General features: G+C 39.6%; 1 protein-coding gene, 1 long non-coding RNA gene and 1 other non-coding gene across 4 annotated transcripts; 1 reads left to right on the top strand and 2 right to left on the bottom strand.

Moving 5' to 3' along the window:
* Positions 1–234: 234 nt before the first annotated feature.
* On the bottom strand, positions 235–2,050 carry LOC133740386 (allene oxide synthase-like). The gene has a single exon (XM_062168337.1). It carries the CDS (start codon positions 2,001–2,003, stop codon positions 555–557), a length of 1,449 nt encoding a protein of 482 aa, XP_062024321.1. The 5' UTR covers positions 2,004–2,050; the 3' UTR covers positions 235–554.
* A 2,798-nt stretch (positions 2,051–4,848) lies between these two features.
* On the bottom strand, positions 4,849–4,981 carry LOC133741610 (U4 spliceosomal RNA). Its single transcript, XR_009862053.1, has one exon. It is a non-coding gene; the product is annotated as a U4 spliceosomal RNA (small nuclear RNA).
* Positions 4,982–8,527: 3,546 nt separating this feature from the next.
* Positions 8,528–15,712, top strand: LOC133735912 (uncharacterized). 2 transcript variants are annotated; one of them, XR_009859342.1, is made up of 5 exons: positions 8,528–8,610; positions 9,014–9,123; positions 9,231–9,304; positions 14,879–14,967; positions 15,486–15,712. It is a non-coding gene; the product is annotated as an uncharacterized LOC133735912 (long non-coding RNA). The 2 variants fall into 2 exon arrangements; XR_009859343.1 differs by having other exon boundaries at positions 14,705–14,967.
* Positions 15,713–16,217: the final 505 nt, after the last annotated feature.

Here is a 16,217-nt window from a genome sequence, read left to right as displayed (position 1 = left end):
TGAAGAGGTAAGAAAATATCATTAATAAATTGAATTGATGGAATTTTAGATTCCATTATTTCTAAATTTCTCGATAATTTAATTTAGAGCCATTAGATTATGAAATGATAAGATGGTATTTTTACTTAAGAATTACATGGTATGATTTGGCAAACACATCATCTATGTAGGTGACATGGTATGACACCTAAGATTGAGGCTCATCATTGCCCTAATACAAAATCTTGAAAACAGTATTTCAAAAAAATAAATCTTAAAATTTTAAAACAGATCGTGATAATAATAATACAAAATTATTAATCACACTTATTAATCACACTTCCCTGGTAGACAATGATCTTCTCTATTATGATATGCATCAAACAAATGGTAGACGCTATCATTATGCATAGCTGACAAACAGCTTTATTTTTAGTACAATACTACAATGCAGATACGTGTGTGTGTGTGTCTAGATGGCAAACATTACAGAAACCCTAGCCAGCTTATTCATGCATTTTCTGGGATACAAATCCGAAAATAACAGTACTATTACGTAGAAATCAGGATCAGATTCATGATGAAGCCTTGGTCAAGGTTTTAAACGTCACTTTTGGTCCCAACAAAAAGGTGCCAATATCGGCAGTAAAAGTGTCATAACGAAGGAAGAACTCGACCAACAGTATCCTGTTCATCAGCACAACCAGGTCCTTCCCCGCGCAAATCTTATTCGCGGCCGTTGGGTTCTCCGTCTCCGGGCCGTTGGACCACCACACGTACTTCAATAGCTTCTCTCCATCCCCAACAAACCTATCTCCTACAAACTCCTCAGGCCTCTCGAAGATCTTTGGATCTCTAGTGGCAATGGTCTGATATCCGAAGATCACTTCTCCCTTCTTGATCTGAAAACTGGCATCGTGGCTGTTGATTATCAGATCCTCCTTGGCCTTCGCATACTGGAACGGGACCGCAGGATCAATCCTCAGAGCTTCATAAACCACCGACTTGGTCAATGTCATCTTATCCAACGCTGCAAGAGTAACCTTACCTCCAGCATCTTTAACAGCGGCCCTTATTTCCTCTCGGAGCTTGCCGTGGAGATCCTCTCCAGCTAAACAAACCCACTTCAGCAAAATAGGGAATAAGAGCTTCATGCCACCATAAGCATTGAAGCACACCATGAAGATCAGGTTGTGGCAAGCTTCGTCTTTTGAAATCCCAAAAGTACCCTCAGCCTCTTCCAAAGCCTTGGCTGCGGACTCATAAAAAGCCTTGTAGAGCTTGTTATAAGCGGGTTTGACGAGAAGGGCGGGAAAGGGAAACGTGTGCAGCAATAAATCTTCTAGAACGTTCAGCAACTTGGGCAATCCCAGTGTTATCTGAGGAGTGAGTTGGGGTAAGAGCCAGAGTGTGACAAGGGTTGCGCCTTTGGATCCCAATGGTGTACTTGATGGGTTTTGACCGAAGAACAGCTCAAAGATGAAGTTGAAGGAAGTTTGGTCATTGAGTGAGTTGAAGTCCGATTTGTCATCTTTGGCCAGTTGAGCTTCGGCCTTGACAAAGAGGTCGGAGAAGTGAGTTTGGAAAAGTGGGATAACATTGTTGTGGCGAGCAGAGAGTAGAGACAAGAAGAAGTTTTTGAGAGAAGTGTGTTTGGGTTCCGAAGGGTCGAGAAAAGAGCAAATGCGATAGCCACCGGTGAAGGAAGTGGAAGGCATGTAAGTGCCATCAAATATGTTACGTTTTTCTACTCTCGAATTGTCGAAGAGGATAGGAAAGCTTTTGGCGTCAAGAACTACGACAACCTTTGGATTCGAGGCAATGAAGGGACCGGGAGGCATGTTGGTTCGGAAAACTGTGGACTTGTACTTTGCCATTCGGGTTTTGAAGAAGTCGTCTCTGCCTTGGTTGTAAAAAAAGTCGTAACGATCTTTGATAGGGCCAAACAAGGGCAAGCCATAGTCACCAGGAATTTTTTTCAGAGGAAGGTTTGGTTTGTTATCAGAAGAAGATGATGAAGCCATTGCTTGAAGGACCTTGTGATGATCTAGAATCTAGAGATTAATTGGGATGTGGGTTTTGTAGTTGATACCACAAAAGAAATTGCAAGTGTGCATTTATAGACATGTCATTTGTTTGTGTTTGGAGGTTTGGGGCAGAGAAAATTAACCACATGGAATAAATGGAGCTGTATGTTTCAAGGAAAATGAATACGATATTGGACCATTTTTGTCTGCATATATCTACATTATCTTTTTTTTTTTTTTGTACTATTTACGATGAAGAATTTATCTTTCATTGTATCCAATGGAATCAAACACATATGCATGGAAGATGTGTCTTATTAATTTAGAACATCTTAATGTCCAAAATGTCCAAAGTTCATAATTTCTACTCTATCTTATGACCAGTTGATCACATAAAAACAAACAAATCGCATGTAGCAGTTTTGTTAATTTTTACTATATATTGAGTGCCAATATTGACTATATATTGATCGAGATTCATACAATTGTATGAAAAGAATTTAATCTAATGAATTTTCATGAGTCCAGTGTCCCATATGAAGTTGATCAGAATAAACTCGTGTCATAATAGTAGTCTCTGTATATGTTGTGGATTTAATTATTTGCACATCTCTTTTCATCTAATTGATTGTGGAGGTATTGGGGTAGTTGTCAGGAATGATGCTGGTATGGGTATTGCTGCTTTGGCCAGGACTTTTCTACATGCACACTCGGTTCTTAATATGGAAGCTGAGGCGTGTAGGGCTGGCTTACTTCTTGGTATTCACCAAGGTTGGACTGACATAGATGTTGAAAGCGACTCTGCCATCCTGATTTCTGCTCTCAATAGTCGAGAGAAGAATTTCTCTGAGGTAAGTCGAGTTTTAGATGATTGTAGGGAGTATATTACTGCTTTTCAATCTGTTAGAATTCGACATATTTACTGTGAAGCAAATGGTGTAGCGGATAGGCTTGCTCACCTTGCTAGTAGTGGTTTCATTGATGATGTATGGTTAGCTGAGACACCTGCAATCATTCAGGATGTTCTCTATGAGGATTATTGCAACTGTTCTACTGTAGCTCGGGGTTCAGGTTTTATGTCCCCCCCGATGCAAAATTCTACTATTAATTTAATAAATGGAACCGGGCGTGGGGCTGAGCCTCCCAGCTAGGCTGGATTCCAAACCCCTTTCAAAAAAAAAAAAAAATTGATTGTTTGTCCTTTGATGATAATGAGGATTAATAATAATACGCATATAATAAACCCTAACCCTAACCCTTCAAAAGAAGAAGAAAGCACGTGTATTTGATAATTTAATTTGACATAAGTGGCCATGTTTGCAATAGTTTTTTCCACCTGATTGTCTTCAACTTTGAATAAAAAAACCTTTATTTTCAACAATGAAGTGTTTAGTTAAAAAATTTCTAGAATTAGCTCAAATAATGAGGGGAAAAAAAGAGAGTTGGATCTGGATGCCATATCGATCACCGACCACTTCCCTATACATCCTATCTACGAACCAAAATCGCATTCCTTTTATATAGTAAAATCCCCAAAGCCACCCCACAAGCACCCATGCTAGCATTCATCGGCGGGTGAAGAAGATCTCTCCATGAGAGAAGAGAGGTCGTAAAACATACATTAGCCTATAGCCGGGAAGTCTCTCCCTTCCACATGAAAAACGATTTGAGCCCGGACAAAATGAGTGATATTATTGATGTGGATATGCCAAAAATGGCAATCACAGGTTTTCCTCATATTCACATCTGGCATATCTAATTGTCGATCAATCTCATCGATCAGAGCAGCCGATCGAATTGAACCACACACGACCCAATTGATATATTTGTCCAGTTACTAAAATGTGAAAAACACATAGAATTTCAGATGGTCCACTGAAGAGATACATGTGAAACCTACACAGTTCTAAGCGCAGTTTTGGTTTCATTTGTGTGAAAGTATGGTATGATAATTAATGAAGAAACTGACAAACAGCTTCATACAATCTGTCTTGCCCCAAGAATGTCAAATCGGTGTGCTACACGAAGTGTTAGAAAATATAGGAATCGTAAAAGTTGGAGTAAAAAAGGAGGAATGTAAGTTGTAAAAGTAGGCCATGCTTATTCCTAGAGCAGTAGCTCCTGCAGATCTTATCTCGATCAGCTCAGAGCCTCAGGAGTCGGGACAGATATCCGGCCCCGAAGATTGACATATCCGGCGGTGGTCCATATATATTACGACTTCCAAGAAAATAGTCGTGTATCACATGATCGATTAATTTCTTGCGGTTCTAATTTGTTAATTCCTTATCATTGTTCTCAAACAAACAAAACCCGTTAGTGGATAATCGATTATCAAGCATCCTGCTAGTGCAATGTGGAGATCACAATAATTACTGATGAATCTCACAAAATCAGTGGATCCCCGATATGTATTCATCTTAAAAGCAAGTACGGACTGGAGAATCAACCAAGAATTCTTACCAATAAGTTATCATTTCATCATTAGGGCCAACAATATCCCTAATCAACAGTTCTCGTTCTGCAGCGTCACCATACTCCGAACATTTCTCACAAATTGGATGCAAATTTGTGCTGGCTCAGCTGTACAATAAATTCAGTATGGAACTAGTCTGTCTAATATTTTTTCAATTGCGAGTAACAAAACCCAATGCAGCAGCAGAATGAGTACTGAAAATAGAGAACAATCCATATCAGGTTTCAATTTAGGGTTTAGCTAAGTCATCCATTGATACAAACTTGCTTACACTTCCTGCCTCTTGTTCCAATATTGGAGATGGAACAAGTTGAATGGAGTTCGGTTTTATACTAAAGGGATAAAAATTTGACTAACAATTTGGAGGGCTTTTACCCAAAGGGAGCCATTCCAGAAATTCTCGAGGGCACTGGGCTTAACCCAGACCCAGGGGGTTTGGAAATAGTTTTCAACCAGCAATAGACGTGCCTCGATGGGTTAGAACCTCAAGCGCAAAGATGCTTGATATCTTTGTCTTGGCTCTCTTTTATAACGATTAGAGAATTGAGTGTTTTCTTCCCCGCCATGTGGGAAGTAGATCGAGATCCCATCTCAAAACATGATTAACTTGCCCAGCAGATGAATACCAGCTGGTAACTTGAAATACAACGAAATTCACTAGTTTAAGACCTTGACTAGTTCAGTTACCTACCACATCCTTAACTCTAAGCCTGAATTACAGATTGAATAACATTAGTAGTGATGAAAGTGTGTCGGCTAAAGCCAGCCTGATGCAGTCGAAGGTAAACTGAGTTTACAAGCAATAAACTCTAGAACAAATAAACTTGGAGTCACCAGAGAACAAGAGAAAACTCTTAGGGCTAGTTTGGGATTGCTGTAATTTTAAAAAAAAAACTGCTGCTGCTGCTGTGTTGTGAGAATAATCAGCTGTGAATTAAAACAGTTTTGTGTTTGGTAAATAATATTTTTAAAAGTGCTGTCAGTACATAAAACAACTGCAGAGTGTGTTTTGATCCACAACAGTTTCTAAAAGCAACCTGCTTCTAAAATCTGTTGTCAGTGACCTATAACTTTCAATTGAAGTTGCTTTTTATTTATTTACCAAACGCAATAAAATCTAAAATTTTGAACAAAAGCTGATTTTTTTAAAAGTGAAGCAATCCCAAACGGGGCCTTAATTTGATTGATAAAGTATGAAAGATCACTCTTTTAAGGTTGCTTATATAGGAGAAAAGAAACCCTAGGGGACTAACAATCAATCCTACAAGCCCACAAATTTTAAATCCAAATTGAACTAAAAACCTTTATTGCTGGAAAGTAGTAAATTGCAGTTTTGAGGCCCAAAACGATGTCGAAAGCCCAAAAAAAGCCTATACGAGTTTAATTCCTAGCGTTGTTCCCTTCTCAGAATTGTATAATAATTAGCATTATGACATCGAACGGCAAATTTGCAGCAAACCGATTTTTTCTTTTTGCACATCTCACATCGACTTTTACCTCGTTTTTCATCATCATCTTCTTCAATAACAACTACAACAAGATGGAAAATTCCATTCACTTTGTCTTCCGGAATAACAAAAATTCTCTAAAATTCAGATGCACTCATTGATCATCTCCCCAGTCATGATCGAATCACCTGCCTTTTATGATCGATCACAATATCACACTCCTTATTGGCTGCAAATAGACAAAATTATATGTGGAAGATCAAGATGATGCGTTTAATACTCCTATTTAGGGCATGCCACAACCTTAAACTAGATTTAGAACCACATTGAATGCATCATTGCCCCAAGCAAAATGCTTTGTAAAATAGGTGGAGTAGCCACTAGAAAACAAAAAAAAAAAACCTAGTAGAAAAACTATTATTTATATATAGTTATATACTTATATACAATGGCGGACTATGGACTAGTCTACTCTACAACTTCTTTTATACCATTATTCCCTCCCTTAATTAACCCTCCGGCCTCCACTTCCCGCATCGGAAACTCTAATTATGATACCCAGAAACAGCCTTGTTGTAGACTTGTAGGTGCCCTTAAAATATGTCTTTATGCTATGGCTCAAGGGCGTGGGCTAAGTATAGTTGGTTGAGGTTAGTGCATAGAGCACGATGAGTACTGCGATAATAATGAGAAACCTAGGCAAAGTATGTTATTATTCTATCTTTGCCTCTTTGGAAAGACTCACAGACATAACCGACCCTTTTTGATGTGAATGACCACATAATGTGCCCCGTGCTTTAAGTGGCCGGTGAGCTCTTTTCCGTGCATTATGCGGTGTGGGACTCTAAGACTAAGTTTGTACTGCTCAACTTATGAATGACGACAATTATATTCATCAGAGATGAAAATTACATATAACGACCACCTAATAAGGATATATATGATAGACAGTCCTGATCACATGGTCAGCAACTGACCATGGATTTTCTGGTCACTGACCGTTCGATTGAGATCGGACGGTTGACAGCTAAGTAATGAGATTTAAGATGAGAGCTGTCAACCGTCCGATCTCAATCGGACGGTCAGTGACCAAAAAATCCATGGTCAGTTGCTGACCATGTGATCAGGATCGTATGATAGAAGGTCATTACACTACAAAAAAGAATTGTGTTAGCTTCACCAATTTGCGTCGGCCTTCAATTGCCGTCGCCAATGCCTTCTCTTTTGCGACGGCAAAAACTGAGGGGTCGCCATTGTGCAAAATATTTGCGACGGTAACAACTGCCGTCGCCACTGGGCGTGGCAAACCCAATGGTTTACTTCGGCAAGAGTTAGCCGTAGTAAAACTAAAATACTAAGAGTTTGCGACTGTAAAAGACATGCCGTCGCGTTTCTTCAATTCTTCCCGTGGTATGAAAACCACGACAATCACCCTCTGCTCAAAAAGAGAAAAAAACTCTCTCAAAACGGAGTCCGATCTCTTCGTCTCTCTTGTCCACCCTCTCTCTCCCTCATCGCAAATCCCATCTTCCGCCAATACTTCTGTCTAAGCTCTTCCTTATCGGCAAACCAGATTGGGGAAATCTTTTGGGGGTATCGTTCAGATCTAGATCCCTTACCTGCAAAAGAGTCAATTGGGTCGCTTATCGTAAACGACGACGGTGAGTCGGTTTTCGGGGAGCTCTAGCTGGCTGGAGACCAGAGCTAAGATGGGTTTCAGTTTAGGATTCTTGGTTGGAATCTTTGGAGTTCTAATTCTCTCTCATGCCGCTTAATCAACTGTTTAGTGTAAGCCCCTAAACTCCCAATATATACAAATAGATATATGAAGGAAGATTGTTTTTGGGCAGGTAATGTTGTTTTCTTTTGAAGAGTTTTTCATTGCCTGATCAAAATTTCTGCTTTTGAGAAATTTCCGAATTCAATCTGGGTATTGCTTACTTTTATGGGTTCATAGCTATTTGTGGCTGCATGTCGATAAAGAAGTACAAACCCAGATCCATGAGGCTGAAACAGGCAATGGGTTGCAAAATGGGGATTTGATTGTGTAGAATGGGGGATTTGGGAGTTGGCCTGAATGCTGATTCTGATGAATTTTTTTCCCCCTTATTTGTTTAATTCCTTAAAATAGTGATTCTTATCATCTAGCTTATATTGAGGCATGAAGCCTTTATTTTGTTTAATTTATAGATTGTTGTACATTTATCTATGGATTCAGGTTTTGAATTCAATAGTTACATATAAAATGCTTTGGGTTACAGGAATTGATGTTTAATTTATCATAATAAAGAGAAAGAGATTATCTTTAAGCTTCTAATGATTACTTAACTGATATATGCACTTGCCTTTGGATTCCAGGTAGCAGGAATAGTGGATTAAATTCTGCACAACACCTTTTGGCTGGTGAAACAGGTTGAACGTTTTTGATACATAGGTGAAATTTCTTTAGTGTACAATGAATTCTTTATTTGCCACACCTAATTTAGTGAAGGGATCTGTACTGTTGACAAATATTTCAAAATGGATGTGCAACAAAGTGTGAAAAGTCTCACATTTTGTTGAATTTTGATGCATCATTGCAATTTAAGGAAAGCGGAGGTCAATTTGCACAAGAACATATTGCCCCCACATGAAAACTCATGGGAGAGTTTAATCGATCTTCATGGAATTATTGCCCCATGTACTATTTTCATGGTGTAAAGTGATTTTCTCAGCATACCTTGAACTATCTTGGAGATTTGGCTGCTTATGGTTTGAAAGTTGGTCATAGATTATAATGGATTTCTGTACAGAAGCAATTTTATTTTTATCAAATTCTGTGTCAACTTTCTGTGCATCCATTGTTCACTAGGATTGGACATTTCATATTGACTTTGTTGAAGGAATTGTTATGTTTTGATCATAGAAATTTGGCATGCTTCGTTTTATGTGTTAACTTTATAAAAATAGATAGATTTGTAGCTGTTCGTCTTCCTGGAAAAGTTTTCATTGTTCCAGCTACTTATAATTGTTATAAAGTTAACTGGCAACAATTATATAACTAGCAACAATTTTATAACATCATGGAATTGATTGTTTGGCAGTCAATCTCTTGCTGCAAATGGAAGCAAACCACGAGGTCCCATCAAGTCCTGTCCTTTCCTGTCCTTTTAGCCTTAATCATGGTGAAGAAAGAGCAGCAAGACGGAAAGAGGTATGAATTGTTATTGAAGTTATTGTTTTTTCCTCCTGCTGTGGTTCATTAAATGGTTGAGGGTTTTTTTTATTTGGTTAATGACTTAATGTCAAGTTCTATGCCAGTTCTTTGAGAGGTTGGAAGAAAAGAAAAGTGGAGAGGCAGAAAGTAAGCAGCTGCAAATGAGAGATCTAACAGGGTTAGTTTCTTATAACTTTTAAGTATATGCTTCATGACAACTACAAATTTATAAATGCTACATGGGAACCAGTTGTTTGGCTCCAATTTTGTTGCAGCTGGTCAACAGTCTCTTTTCTGCGCGGGCGTGCCAGCACCGTTCGGGTGCGGTCGTCGGGGATGTCCCTTGACCTGACTTCTTTTCAAGCGATTGTAGACGAGGAGAGCACCAACCTCGTCATGGGGATTCTTTCTGCCTCGTGGTGAGGACTTTTGCTGAGCTTCTTGAAAATCACAATCGATACTCGATGTTGTAGATCGAGCAGAGCGAGAACCACCGGGAAGTGAGGAGAACTTGCTAAAGCGTGACTTTAGCTTGGCTGGGTTGCTAGGGCGTTACCCTTGCTTGGCTGGTTCTGTAACCGTTGTGGTCGCGGCACTACCGTCGGCTCCCGAGGAGACTAGGACCGAAGCACGTTGACAGAGGGTTTGGTGACACTGAAAGTCGGCTTCTGAGAAGACTAGGACTAGGAGTGAGATCACCGCTAAGAGAAAGAGAAGGAGAGGGAGAGGAGTTGCTCTTAGAGAGGTTTGCTCTAGAGAGAACTTAGATCATCTTAGAGATGTTGTTGTTGTGTTGTGAATGTGTGTTTTAGAATGAGAAGAGAAGGTGTTTATATAGGGAAGAAAAAGAAGAGTGAAATGATGAGTGGAAGAAAAATAATGAAAGTGGAATATGAAAGTGATTTGTAAAATATGGAAAAGATAGAGAAATGATGAAATGAAAGCAAGGCATGAAGGTGCAACAACATGGAAGTGATGATGATCTATTAAAGAGATTGTCTTGAAAAATATATCCAAGGAAAAGAAGAAAAGCATCTAGCTTTCTTCATGTGGGTAGGAAACATGAACATGTGAATATTGAGCTGGTTTTAGGTCAGTTTCTGTCCCTTTATTCCTTCAATTATTTCTCCAACAAGACTTCATTATATTCCTTCGACTTCTTCATATGAAATGTTCCACTATGAGTGTAGATCACCCTGGTAAAATTTCAGATTTTTATTCCATGTGGTTGGGCCGAAAATGCTGCTGGACCTCTTACAGGTCCAGTTTTCCAGTTTTGCTTCTGTAGAAAATTGGGCTGATTGTTTGAAGGCCTTCCACTCAACAAAAGTTCTTGCACTCTTCATAAGAAATGATCCTTGGGCTGTCTAGAATGGATCTGGAAAGTTTCAGCACATTTCGATTTCATTTGGTTAGTCTGCCACCCCTCCTTCCTTGTCTAGCTCGGTTTTTCCTAGCCGAAGTAGGAAAATATGCTAAAGTTGACTTGTCATACTTCCATAGTAGGCTTTATTTAGCCTCTAAATATATATTTCGAGCTTGTCGACAATATATAGCTTGAGCCACTGACATTTGCTCAATTTCTCCAAGACACGCCTTGTCAGGCCAAAATGTTCATTTTGGGTCCAAACATTGCCCCCCAGACCTCGAAGTCAAAGGTCCTCGTCTTGACTGAAGAGGTCTTGAATCAGCACTCCTCTTATAATGTCGTTGCTCCAAAGCCACTTGTATTGGCTTGACTAAAATTACTTGAACAGTAGCCTCTCTCCCTCTTAATTATACATAGTGAGCATACATATATTAATCGCCAGTCTTCCTTCGTGAACCATCCTTTGCGAGGCCATGTAATTAAAACCACTTCGCTGCCAACAATTCGCAACCCAGCTTTCGCCACCATTATTGGCAAAAATATTGATTTGACCTCCTCCACTGCTAATATCATACTAGGCATATTAAATGCCTCTTGTATATGTGCCCAGACCAATACCAATGGCCTCTTAAGTATATTAGCAAGTTCCAGCCACTATTAGGCAAGAACACAATTTTTTTGCATCCTCCGCGACGCACAAATTTGAAACTCTTTTTGTATTTTTGTATTTTTTTTTTTTAAAAATTTTAATAAGACATTGTGAATCAAGGTTTAGACATGCGGCCCAAGTATAGTCGTCTAGACACAAATTTTCTTTCAAATCCTTTGGGCAACCTTACTGAAATGGCCAGGTGGGGGAGGGCGAACAAGAGAGGCAGAATCCATTTTGGCATGAGCTACTCCCACATAGTGGTTTAGGCCCATTTGCACGCACTTCTGGATTCAAGAACCTGTCATGAACGTTGTCCCCTTTCTAGACACCATTTCACATAGGCTATACTTACTAAGATGAGAAAGGTCATAAGTATGAAGACAGTTCAACAAGTGTTAATAAAAGCCGCCCTTAACCTTAAGGGACCTGAACTAGGCACCAATAAGGAGTTTAGGCCAATATTAACAAAAGAGACTTCACCTATTCCGTTATGATTCACAAATGACGAAAATAAAAATGAAAAGTGAAAATTGACAGGAAATTTAAAAACAAAGAAAGAAGTTAGCAGCACTATATTTGGCTAACCTCCAGAAGGCCACGGGGGAGGCCATCTATGCTTCACTCCAAGCTCCGATGTATAAAAATTTGTACGGTAAAAATCCCTCCTGTGAGAGCTTGTAGGAAAAGAACAAAGATACTTCTCCTTGAAGAATTTGGAGGAATTTGGCTCGAGAGAGGGGTAATCTTGCCCCCCAAGTATCTTTGTTGGTTGACGAGGCATGATCTTCAATTGCAATTTGGGAGATGACGGTGTCCCAAGATCGGCTTTGTCGCCAACTGTCGCCAACTTCTCTTGATCAAAGGGATGATCATGGGTCATATCTTGCCCCCCATGCATCTGATCAGTAGCCACATATTTGGCTTGATCAGTGGAGACATCAGATATTTGTTCAGAGACAATTTTCTTGTCTGAAGAACAATCTTGTTGATGACCTTCTCCATGCACAGCCTCTGTGTAAGGCTGTGACTCACCAGTGAGACCCTTAGGTTGATTGCCACCTATAGGCAAGTTAGTCTCAGAAATGACCTCTTCGCGAGCAGGTTTTTGACATTCCAATTCGTCTTGCTGCGAATTAGCCAAGCTGGAACCTTCCTCGCGTAAGGTAGTGAACTCAGATGTGGTCTGTTTGTGCTGGGTCGCAACGACATTCATCGACTGCTGGTGGTTTTCTTGGGCTGGTTGGGTCACGTCGGCCAGCTGCTCCCAAGTCTGCCACGAATCTTGTTGGGCTGATTGGAAAAGTTCATCCCTCCTCTTCTGCTGCGCCGCCAGGACATTTTTCAAATTCGCATAATACGAAGCAGTGTTCTGTTGAAAGATAGCAAGTCGCTCCTCTATGCTCGCATTCTCCGGAATGGGAATGGGCACATAGCCTTCTATCGTCGCCATGACTTCAGGAATTTCTTTTGGTAAAGATTTTCCTCTGGCATCCCAATGATGGTGAACACAAAAAGACTCTGATGTAGTCCCACTGGGCGTGCCAAAATGTTTGTTTTGAAGGCCGGTGGTTGAATGTCTTCAAGAGAAAAAAAAAAATTCTAACCTGGTCCCACTGGGCGTGCCAAAATGTTTGTTTTGAAGCCCGGTGGTTGAATGTCTTCAACAGAAAAAATTCTAACCTTGTCCCACTGGGCGTGCCAAAATGTTTGGCTTGAAGCCCGGTGGTTGAATGTGCTTCAAGAGAAAAACTTCTGACCTTGTCCCACTGGGCGTGCCAAAATGTTTATTTTGAAGCCCGGTGGTTGAATGTCTTCAAGAGAAAAAAAGAAATTCTAACCTTATCCCACCGGGTGTGCCAAAATGTTTGGCTCCAATTTTGTTGCAGCTGGTCAACAGTCTCTTTTCTGCGCGGGCGTGCCAGCACCGTTCGGGTGCGGTCGTCGGGGATGTCCCTTGACCTGACTTCTTTTCAAGCGATTGTAGACGAGGAGAGCACCAACCTCGTCATGGGGATTCTTTCTGCCTCGTGGTGAGGACTTTTGCTGAGCTTCTTGAAAATCACAATCGATACTCGATGTTGTAGATAGAGCAGAGCGAGAACCACCGGGAAGTGAGGAGAACTTGCTAAAGCGTGACTTTAGCTTGGCTGGGTTGCTAGGGCGTTACCCTTGCTTGGCTGGTTCTGTAACCGTTGTGGTCGCGGCACTACCGTCGGCTCCCGAGGAGACTAGGACCGAAGCACGTTGACAGAGGGTTTGGTGACACTGAAAGTCGGCTTCTGAGAAGACTAGGACTAGGAGTGAGATCACCGCTAAGAGAAAGAGAAGGAGAGGGAGAGGAGTTGCTCTTAGAGAGGTTTGCTCTAGAGAGAACTTAGATCATCTTAGAGATGTTGTTGTTGTGTTGTGAATGTGTGTTTTAGAATGAGAAGAGAAGGTGTTTATATAGGGAAGAAAAAGAAGAGTGAAATGATGAGTGGAAGAAAAATAATGAAAGTGGAATATGAAAGTGATTTGTAAAATATGGAAAAGATAGAGAAATGATGAAATGAAAGCAAGGCATGAAGGTGCAACAACATGGAAGTGATGATGATCTATTAAAGAGATTGTCTTGAAAAATATATCCAAGGAAAAGAAGAAAAGCATCTAGCTTTCTTCATGTGGGTAGGAAACATGAACATGTGAATATTGAGCTGGTTTTAGGTCAGTTTCTGTCCCTTTATTCCTTCAATTATTTCTCCAACAAGACTTCATTATATTCCTTCGACTTCTTCATATGAAATGTTCCACTATGAGTGTAGATCACCCTGGTAAAATTTCAGATTTTTATTCCATGTGGTTGGGCCGAAAATGCTGCTGGACCTCTTACAGGTCCAGTTTTCCAGTTTTGCTTCTGTAGAAAATTGGGCTGATTGTTTGAAGGTCTTCCACTCAACAAAAGTTCTTGCACTCTTCATAAGAAATGATCCTTGGGCTGTCTAGAATGGATCTGGAAAGTTTCAGCACATTTCGATTTCATTTGGTTAGTCTGCCACCCCTCCTTCCTTGTCTAGCTCGGTTTTTCCTAGCCGAAGTAGGAAAATATGCTAAAGTTGACTTGTCATACTTCCATAGTAGGCTTTATTTAGCCTCTAAATATATATTTCGAGCTTGTCGACAATATATAGCTTGAGCCACTGACATTGGCTCAATTTCTCCAAGACACGCCTTGTCAGGCCAAAATGTTCATTTTTGGTCCAAACACCAGTATAATTTGAAAAGGTGAAATTTACTAACATTGTTAAGGAATCCCTTGACTTGAGCTGATAAAGGATTATTTATAAAATTTCTCAACTTGATTGAGTATAATTTATGATTTGGTCGTTACATCTTTCTACCTCTTTTAGTGTTGGAGTATTTGTATGGATTTGAGTCCAAGATCTGTCACTTGCAAGAGTAAAACTTTATACCAAAGGTTAATGGACACTTTTAGTTGCTGTAGTGATTGTAAATTTGTAATACTCAATAATGTATTTATCTTAATATCTTAATTCTCATTTTTAATAGTGTTTGTACAGATGACAAATTTACAACAGAAGTTCTCATAGGTCAACCAATATGGTGATGCGAAATCAACATAACTGACATTACTTGCCATTCAACAAATCAACTCAAGCATTATGATTTTCATTCTGATGATGATGCGAAATGTTATATCCTATCTAATTGCATCACTCTCAACTTTTAAGCAGATGCTTAAAGGAGATCCACCACTTTCAAATTACGAGCCTCATGAAACAGCCAAATTTGTTGCAAAAGGACACACCCCTGAACTGAAAAAGTAAGCCAATCTTATCTGAGACTGAAGCATTTTTGTTTTGGTCATGGCCTTTTTTGAATTCTCTGCAGTCAGATTCTTATTTACACTAAATGCATGACCTTTTACCTGCTTTTTTCTCCGAATTTGGGTAAATGATGTTCCATGAAATATGGTTAAAGTGAGTACCTATCTCCTCTTTTGCATATCTCAGGAATGAGAAAAGGTTGTTTTTATGTTTGAATGACTGGAGTTGTATCATTCAGATAATGTAACTGCAAAGGCTTAAACTCTAGTGCTATTTCATTTTGGTTAATTTTATATGCCTTTTGTCTTAGTATGACACTTCGGCCTAAGATGAAGCAGTTTTATATGTTTTTTATTTGCAATATTGTCAATGTGTTCAAGTCTCTCCTTATATGTGGTGGCATCAAATCTGGTTCAAGTCTCTCTATGCAGATTTTGTTGAATCACAAGTTTCACATTTTCAAATACTTGTCTTAAATCTACTTATTTTGTTTACAAGAACTGAATTTTTACAGTGTAGGACCTATTGCTATAGAGAGAAGAAGAGTGGTGGAGGAGGAGATAGACACAAAGAAGAACATAGCTATCAATGAATGAATGAAGCAAAGAAGAATACCAATGCGGTTGAACTTATGCGCTTGAATTCTGATTATGTAGGTCATGATACTTAGCCTACTGAGCATCAGCATTATGTATTTTAATTTTTGAATGTTTTTGTATTTTCAAGATTGGTGAAGTTGTATGAAATGTATAGAAATAATGTGAAAAAAACATATGAAATTATGATTTATATGGCTTCTTTTGCTCAAAATAGAAAACTTGGTATGCAAATTTGCATGCCAGGTTTTTTTTTAATCAATAATATGCATTTTTGCGACGGCAATGTTGCTGTCGCCAATGACCTTTGGCGACGGCAAAATTGTTGATGGCGTCGCCATTATGCCGTCGCCAAAAATCATGCGGCGGCGTAATTGCCGTCGCAAATAGCAATGGCGACCCCACCAACGACAACGGCAATTTTGCCGTCGCCTAGCCGTCGCCGTTGGTCTTTTGCGACGGCAATTTGGCTTTTGGCGACGGCCTTGCGCCGTGGCAAATTGAATTCTTTTTTATAGTGTTACCTAAGTAACTACACCTACTCAACCGATGATGTTACAAAGGTAAACAATTTTCTCTTCTAAAGCCCTATGAAGAAATGAACTGTAAAATTCCTTAGTCAATTGACCATTTTGCCCCTACATTTTTGC

The sequence above is a fragment of the Rosa rugosa genome, chromosome 3 (assembly GCF_958449725.1).
Source record: "Rosa rugosa chromosome 3, drRosRugo1.1, whole genome shotgun sequence".
Taxonomy (NCBI): Eukaryota; Viridiplantae; Streptophyta; class Magnoliopsida; order Rosales; family Rosaceae; genus Rosa; species Rosa rugosa.
Note: the sequence above shows the minus strand (reverse complement) of the source record. Positions and strands in the feature narration are given on the sequence as shown.